The sequence below is a fragment of the Triticum urartu genome, chromosome 5A (genome assembly GCF_056163025.1).
Source record: "Triticum urartu cultivar PI428250 chromosome 5A, HENAU_Tu73, whole genome shotgun sequence".
Classification (NCBI taxonomy): domain Eukaryota; kingdom Viridiplantae; phylum Streptophyta; class Magnoliopsida; order Poales; family Poaceae; genus Triticum; species Triticum urartu.
Window position 1 is genome coordinate 668624202 of NC_141877.1, and position 8756 is coordinate 668632957.

Genomic DNA, 8756 nt, shown 5'->3' on the forward strand with positions numbered 1-8756 from the left:
GAATGGACCTCGAGGCGCGCGCGTGGCGGCGTCCAACGCGCGCGCATCGCGGGCGGGCCTAATGGGCCGACCAGCTAATTAACTAGTATGAACCACACAGACAGAATCCACGGCCCACTTGCCGAATAAACAACCCAAATCTTGCTCGATCCTCGCGTGCGGCACGTGCTGACTGGGTCCCGCCCGCCATGCACGCAGCTCGATGTGTGAGGACGACGACGGACGCGTTCACTTGGACTGGGGCCTCGCGCACATCTCGGATTTGACTAACTAACCGATAACCATGGCTGCCCCTTCTTGATCCAGGGCTGCCGCCTTCTTCTTCTTCTTCTGCTTCCATGTCAATGGAGATTCGGAGCAGCCACCACCGGGAGGAGGCGGCCGGGAATCTAATGAGGCCGGGATCAGGTCGGTACTTCTTCCTCCCCTGACTCTCCAGATTGTATAGCATTAAGCCGTCAATTAATTGGTGTCTTCTCCATTCAGAATACCCGCCGGGAATGCAGCGAGGAGGAGCACCTGCGACTGCGACGCACCGGCGGCAGTTCCAGCCCATTCCGGCGCCCTTCATGTCATTCAGGCCGCCCACCTCCAGCACGCCCATGACGATGCCACATCATCATCAGGTTTCTCGTCTGTCTCATTCAGCTCCTGCTCATATGCCATTCAGTTCAGATGCTGCTAGCTCTCCTCCTCCCACGAGATAGCAAAGATACTAGTACTAGTCTGTCTGTCTCACCTGCTTCACTGCTCTTGCTCTGCAGGGGCAGCTTCGGTTCCACGGCCACCACGGCGGATCCAGGCCGTTTCACCAGCCGCCGCCGGGGGCCAACCCAGGTGCCGCCGATGGCGTCGCGTCCACAACTCACCAGCGTTTCACCGCAATGAGCGCCGCGTCCAGGTCTGCGGTTGGCGTCTACGCCCCAAGGTGCGTACTCACTACATAATGAGCTGATTTTCTGAATTTCAAACTTGTTCTCACTTCTGACTGACAAATGAATGAATGTTTGGCCTGAAAACTACAAAGCCGGCGCATATGGAATCCAAAGTCAACACTGATGACCATGTTCTACAACGGCGCCGTCAACGTGTTCGACGTCCCGGTGGACAAGGTATACATACATTGCTCGTACGTGTGGTGAATGAGCCAAGCAGCTTTAGCTTCTCATGCATGCCTACACTTGCTTCGAGATGTGGGTTATTGATTATCTCTTCTTAACCATGGCATGCAGGCCCAAGAGATTATGGTTTTAGCAAGCAGGGCATCTGTTTCAACCCCACCGAGACCCACTGAAATTCAGAAACCAGACTTCCATGTCCCTGGCAATACCAGATTTGCAGTGCCCGACCCGAGGAAGACCTTTGCAACTCATGTATCCACCATTTCAAGTCGAATCCCCGCTGTACCACAAGCTCCGATGCTCTCCAAGAGCACGCCGCCAGGCTACCAAAATTACGCTCCTGATCCGACAACATCTTCAGGCGTACCGTCATCAGTTGTTCCTCCGGTATGCCGGGCATCCTCAGCGCAACCGATGCAACAAGCATCTTCAGTTGCCGTCGCAGCAGCCGTTAGGCCAATAGGTACGTACAAATTATAGCTAGTCCTATTTGTTACCACTTGTTGCTTTCTACCTGCTAGTTCCACACTTCAATTCAGAATGTCAGATTGAGAGAAAGTGTTATAGTACTGATTCATGCTCGTGCTTCAGCTGTCCGTCAATCTCGGAAAGCATCTCTTGCCCGATTCTTGGAGAAGCGAAAAGATAGGTATACATATATCTCGTGTTAGTTTGGTGATTACACTTCGCAAAAGCGGTATCTTCTTGGATCAAATTTCATCAGCAGCGATTTCTTATGCAGAGTTTCAAGTGTCACGCCATACCAGGTTTCAAAGAGCCCGCTAGAGAGCAGTCGAAGCTTGGGCAGTGCGAGCACTCCAAGCAGGTTATCTAGTGCAGACAATGCTCCACCCAGCAACAACTGCCAGGAGTCTATGAGCTATGTTAGCAATGACGCTATGTCAGCAATTCCTCATAGGGTAGTTATAGAGTTGGAATGAGAGAGAGACAAAAAAAAGGTTTGTCTTCTCTTAGTCTTAGCAAAGAGATGGATCTTTTTAGAAAGATAGATCAATTTTTCCTATTGTATGAGATTTGTTCTTTTAATTGCATATTCCTTAGTTTAATTTTTCTCTTAGTCTTAGCAAAGGGACGATCTTCTTAGAAAGATAAATCAATTTTTCTTGTTGTACGACATTTGTTCTTTTAATTGCATATTCCTTAGTTTAATTTTAATCGCCTTATATTTTTAGGAGCATGGTACCATTAACAGTTAGAGAAAGCAATAAGAGATAAGCCATATTGTATAACACATTCTTGGTCTTCTCTGGATGTTGTGCAATGCATAAAGCTTGGTGGATCTGTATTTGTACTGCTAGTCGTTTGTTCATGAAACAAGCTGCACAAATTCTAAGAGTAAGGGCGTCTCCAATGTTGCTTATCACCAAGCTACCGGTACTAGTCGCCCTCGTTGCCGTCTAATCAACCCGGCAACGTCTTTGCCGAGTTAAACTCGGTGAATTGGACTTGGCTGGACATGGTCGGCAATCATTAAGTTTGCCAAGTCCTTTCTATCAGGAACTCGGTGAATATTTAAATAATCTTTGTTGAGTTTTGACCGTCCGAGTCAGCATAGTAACGTCTCTTTGCACAAGCGAAAGGCGGTAGGAAAGATGTGGAGAGGGCACTCGGAGTGCTCCAAATTTGTTGGGGTATTGATCATCGATTTGCAATAGTGTGGGAAGTGGAGACATTTTGACAGCTCATGACATGTTGTGTAATCTTACACAACATCATTGTAGAGGGTGAGGGCAAAGGGGCAGCCCACATGCATGATTTTGAGAAGCCCGGAGTTTAGGTTTGCCTCTTGAAACTGGAGCAAGAGCATATTGCCAAATTTTCTTTAGATGCATCAACAACTTCGTGATCAACATGCGCACATGTAAATTCTAATGACCGTGTGAAGCATATGTAAATCCACGCTGGAAATCACCGAACTATGTTGTTTATATTCCAGTTATGCACTATGAACAATTTTTTTGTTTGGACTATGTTTACATTATGTGTTTTTATGTACTGCGAATTTGTATTTGTGTGCACTACTCACTGTTTTTGTGTGATGATCGACGTGCATGTATTTGCATGGATTTGATGTTTCAAATTAATGTAGGGTTTGTTATTACAAATGGGTACATTTGAGGGTTGGACCGGTGCTATCGCGTCCACGAATGTATACTGGTCCAGATTTGCCCAGTGCATTTTGTAGATGCTCTTATCGGGGCAGAATAAAAGGAGGTAGCTAAAAAATTGAATGGGAAGACTCATACTATTAACTAGATGATACCCTCTGTGTCGCTGTGGAAATCGATCGAAATATATTTTAGTTATATTTGGTTGTATGGAGCATGGGTGTTCTAATTAATAATTCGATTTTGTTGTATGATACATATGATTTCATATTTTCATTATTGAGGTGACCCTTCTTGATGCATGTCTGCATCTTGAAGTGGACCTTTTGTCAGTATGTTTGTATGTTGATGTGACATATTTTTTTAGTTTAAGCCAAAAATACACTGACTTGCTGATCTCTCAGCAGTACTTCTAGTGTTTGTTGAAGGTGTGTGTGTCTCTGGTGGATCTTGTGCGATTCGGTCGATGTTTGTCTTTCAGTGGATCTGTTTAGATTCAATTTTCGTTCATCTGTGCCCCTATGTTTATAGGTTGGATCCTTCTGATCTACGGTTTTGTCCATTGGCGGCGTGATGCTCTAGTGCGCTGGTTCTATGGGGTCTTAAGACGACAACTTCCCGAGTGTATACTACAACAAGGTTTGTCCGGCTTCAATGAATGAGGAGCTATGACGGCGATGTGTCTTCAACTAGTTTAAGTGGTTGTGTGAATCTAGACGTATTTTTTACTTCTGATACCTTGACAGTTGATAAGAATATCGCAAGTTTTGTGAAGAAGAAAAAAGAAGGCACCGACTAAGAGCATCTTCAGCCGCGCCCCTAACAGCCCCCTCCGCCACCCCCCCGCTAGGTGATTTTTTTCACCCCAGCGCCCAAAAATCGGCCCAGTCGCGCCCCCAGAAGCCTGTTTTTAGTCGGTTTGGATCGACACTGGCGCCAGCGGACCCAGACCGAACCCGGCGCGCTGGGGGGGGGGGGGAGGGCGCCGGGGCAAGTGATTTTGGCATGAACGACCTGCGGGCCCACTGAGTCAGCGACACTCGCCTCGTCATCCTCACAACGCCTCGGTTTCCCGCGGGGAATCAATGCCAAGACTGCCGCCGGTCAGCCTTCCATTGATTCCTCACGGGTGGCGCGGCGACACCTCCCCCCTCCCGTCACGCGTACACACGGCGCCCTGCCGCTATAAAAGCAAGGACTCCCCCTCGCCTGTGGCCACAACCGCCCACAGCCGCCGTGCTCTACCTCTCCAATGTGCTCCGCCTCTCTCTCCCCGTGCGCAGCCGTCGTCGACGTTCCTCCCCTCTCTCCCCAAGCCCAGCCGCGACGATGGCCGAGCGATTCCCCGGCGATGGGGCGGCGGCCAACAGCTTTGGCCGCTGCTCGCTGCACGAGTGGGAAGCGCACTTGCTGTTCGAGGCCAACATCCTGGCGCCGCCCGACATGCTCGCAGGGCCGAGGGGGGGGGGGGTGGAGGCTCAGCGCCGGTGGCGTCCCCATCCCCCCGCTGCTGACGGCACTGCGCGCGCCGACTACTTTGCCGACGAGGTCGACCGCGTGCGGGTGTTGTTGACAGAGGAGCAGCGGGCCCTCCCGCAGTACGTTGCCGGCAACCATGAGACGTGGGCGGTGTACTTCCAGCACCGGCAGGCGCAGCGGCTGGCCTCCACCAACGGGGCGCCGGTGGTGCGGGGCACCAAGAACAGCGAGGGGCGCCACCTGTGGTGGGGCGACCCCGGCCGCTCGCTTCACGCCGTTCTCCGGCACCTCGAGGGCGGCAACGACCCGCCATTGACGTACCTTGCCGGGAAGGACGGCGTCCTCTTCTTTCTCCTCCTCCCACTCCTTCTCCGGGTTGCCGGCGCTGTTCAGCGTCAAGGCCGAGCCCGTGGAGACGCCACTTGGCCGGCGCACCCGTAGCGGCGGTATCTTCATCAACGAGGGCGGGCGCGCCTGCTCCTCGGCTCCTCCCCGCTTCGTCAAGCCGAAGACAGAACAAGGGCTCGCCGCCTCCGTGAAGACGGAGCCCGAGCTCGCCGCCGCAAAGACGGAGCCGGGGCTCTCCGACGAGGCGGCCTTGAAGTGGGCGCGCGAAGATTGGGCGCGGACGGAGTTGGAGTGCCAGTGTCGTGCCTTTGAACAGTTCGCCGCTCGGCACCGAGGCCGCAACGAGGGAGGCATCGTCGTCCTCGACGATGATAGGACGACGACGACAGTGACGACGCAGCGCCGCCACCGGTCCGCCAGGGCGACCCCGGGAGGGCTCGAGCAGGGGCGGCCGCGTGAAGGAGGAGAAGGACGACGATGACAATGACGATGGCGGTGACGGCGGCGACTTCGTCGCGCTCAGCGCGTTCTTCGGTCCGTAGTTGCGCCCTTTGTTTTTTTAAGTATTTTTAGTTTTCTATGTAAAAAACTATTTAAGTCGTCTAAGTAATTAATGTCATGTTCGCCGAATTTTGACCGAATTTTTTGTCTCGTTTGCCGAATTTTAACCGAATTTCTTTTTGAAAATATTAAAGACGTCTTCTGGGGCGACCCTGGATCAGCGGGTAGGAATCCGAAAGCCCCTGAACCGATTTTAGCGCCGGTTCATTTCCAGACGACGATTTTACGAGACGCTCGGGAGCCAACGGCTCTAATTACCACTCGCGCGGTCTCTCTCTCTTTGTTTCTTGGCTCGCAGACACCACCACGTAGGGTTCAGGGAATCCACAGATTTGGCTCGTCCTACGCATGGGGAACGTGTTTTGACCCGCTCGCACGCACGCGAATGCTTCGGCAAATCGGTGACAGACAGGCTGGTCCCGCTAGGTCCTGGACCCACGCGTCATGGGACGGGTTCATCTGTGGACCGACCTGATGGGCCGAGCGACTAACTAGAACAACTCTAATTACAGCCACACATACAGAATCCACGGCCCACTTGTCCAACCAAAAAAAACTTGCCCGACAAATAACACACATCTGGCTCGATCTTTGTCTCAAAAAAAAAAAATCTGGCTCGATCTTCGCGTGCGGCACGTGTTGACTGGGTCCCGCCCCCCCGCCATGCACGCAGCCTTAGTAGGAGTAGTTATGTACACTTGCTTGGCCTCGCGCAAATCCAACTACCCGCTCTTCTTCTGCCATGTCCATGGAGATTGGGAGCAACGACCGTGAGGAGGAGGAGGAGGACACTGGCAATGGCAATCCGATGAAGCCAGGTACTCTTCTACATTCAGCATACCCGCCGCCGCCGGGGCTGCTGCGACGAGGAGCACCTGTCACGCACCGGCGGCAGTCCCAGCAGGCTATTCCGGCGCCCTTCATGTCATCCGGGCCGCCCACCGCCGACACGCCGATGCCCCATCATCAGGTTTGTCTGTCTCCTTCAGCTGCTCCTGGTCATATGACATTCAGATGCTGCTCTGCTCGTCCCACAAGATAACAAGATGCTTCACTTCTCATGTTCCGCAGGGGCAGCTCGGTATGTTCCATGGCCAGCACGGCGGATCCAGGCCGCTGTTCTGTCCGCCAGGGAGCTACCCAAGTGCCGCCGATGCCATCGCGTCCAGAAATCAGCAGCGTTTCACCGCCAACAGTGCCGTCTATGCCCCAAGGTACGCACTACATCTATTTATCTATCTATATATATCCCTTGTTCTTCTGACTGACAAATGAATGAATGTTTGGCCTGCAAAACTACAAAGCCGGCGCATATGAAATCCAAATTCAACACTAATGACTATGTTCTACAACGGCGCAGTCAACGTGTTCGACGTCCCGGTGGACAAGGTATGGACACGTTAATTGCTCGTGTGGTGAATGAAGAAGCATTTTTAACTTCTTTTCAACTTTGGCAGGCCCGGGAGATTATGGTGTTAGCAAGCAGGACATCTGTTTCAAGCCCACCCAGTGCACTTGCAGTGCAGAAACCTGGGTGTCATGTCTCTGACAATGCTGCAAGAGTGCCCGTGCCTGAGCCGAGGCATGTGTCGGTCATTTCAAGTCCAATCCCCGCCGTGTCACAAGCTCCGACGATCTCCAAGCGCATACCAGGCTACCAAAATTACACCCCAGCTCCAACAACATCTTCAGGCATACCATCATCAGTTGTTCCACCACCAAGTCAGGCATCCTCAGCTCAACGGATGCAACAAGCATCTCCTGCTGTCGCAGCAGCTATTAAGCCAATTGGTATGTACTACTACAAATTATAGTTCACTAGTTATGCACTTCAATTCGCATTTAGAGGTGGTGCCTAGCTAGGAAAGTGTTATAGGAGTATTGATTCATGCTCTTGGTTCAGCTGTCCATCAATCTCGGAAAGCATCTCTCGCACGATTTTTAGAGAAGCGAAAAGAAAGGTACAAAAATATTGCCTGTTAGTTTGGTGACTACACTTTGCAAAAGTGACATCTCCTTGGATTAAATTTCATCGTCTCACTATATCTTTTGCAGAGTTTCAAGTGTCACACCGTACCCATTGTCAAAGAGCCCGCTAGTGAGCAGCGGCACCTTTGGTAGTGCGAGCACTCCAAGCAGGTTATCTAGCGCAGACAATGCTCCACCCAGCAACAACTGCCAAGAGTCTATGAGCAAGGACATGTACAATGGCGCTAGCTTAGGGTGGTTATTGAGTTGGAATGAGAGATAGAGAGATTTTTCTATTGTATGCGATTATTTTTTTCTTTAGTTACATATTTTCTCACGTTATATATTTTCTAGTTTAGTTTCAGTCAGACTATATTTTTAGGAGCAAGCTACCATTAAAAGTTAGAGATAGCAATAAGAGATAAACCATGTTGTATAACATATATTTTTTCTTCTCTAGATGTTTTGCAATGCATAATGGATCTGTATTTATACTGCTTGTTTAGCCGGCGCTTCTTAATGGAAGAGATGTGCGAGTTGAATGTTCAAAGGTCTTACGAATTTGGCTTGTCTACATCAGTTAAGATACATCGTTGTTGTTTATCACAAAGCTACATGTAAGAGGGGAGGATAACACATCTATTTTTTTTTTACATTTGCAAAAAATATTTTTGATGGGCAGGAACATATGCTCCCAAGAGCCGAATTGGATTTCTGGCAAAAAGAACCTTCTCAAACTCGTTTCGCAGACCGTAAAACTTTTGTACAAATTATACAACATATTCTTCGATGTTTGGGATAACGATGTCATGTCACAAATAGTAATTGTCTAACATTTTTTTTTGGACGCAGGAACAATAGGACATCAAACTATACATGAAAAACGAAAAAAGTGTCATATCATGTAGCACAGTGTTTAGGAAATAGGAGTCTTTAAAGCTTGTGACAAGCAGATGTGTTTTAAAAACGTCCAGCTGAAATTGAGATGACCATGTTGTGAATCAATTGCAGGGGATTCCTTGAGTCTGCTCAATGCATGTCTTTGGGAGAGAGCTTATGCACATAACGAGGCAATAAACAATGATGAACAATGTTTGCATACATATGCGTACAGGGCTCAAGTTTTTTTTTCCAGGAAAGGAACTTTCAT

General features: G+C 50.0%; 2 protein-coding genes across 2 annotated transcripts; both read left to right on the forward strand.

Moving 5' to 3' along the window:
• Positions 1 to 218: 218 nt before the first annotated feature.
• LOC147973931 (protein TIFY 6a-like) lies at positions 219 to 2253 on the forward strand. Its single transcript, XM_087525135.1, has 7 exons — positions 219 to 408; positions 487 to 626; positions 765 to 928; positions 1028 to 1112; positions 1233 to 1584; positions 1713 to 1770; positions 1864 to 2253. The coding sequence occupies exons 1-7, from the start codon at positions 339 to 341 to the stop codon at positions 2060 to 2062; spliced, it is 1068 nt and encodes a 355-aa protein (XP_087381261.1). The 5' UTR covers positions 219 to 338; the 3' UTR covers positions 2063 to 2253.
• A 4102-nt stretch (positions 2254 to 6355) lies between these two features.
• On the forward strand, positions 6356 to 8111 carry LOC125506469 (protein TIFY 6a-like). The gene is made up of 6 exons (XM_048671277.2): positions 6356 to 6608; positions 6710 to 6852; positions 6943 to 7027; positions 7096 to 7429; positions 7542 to 7599; positions 7694 to 8111. Exons 3-6 carry the CDS (start codon positions 6974 to 6976, stop codon positions 7887 to 7889), a joined length of 642 nt encoding a protein of 213 aa, XP_048527234.2. The 5' UTR covers positions 6356 to 6608; positions 6710 to 6852; positions 6943 to 6973; the 3' UTR covers positions 7890 to 8111.
• The last annotated feature ends 645 nt before the right edge of the window (positions 8112 to 8756 follow it).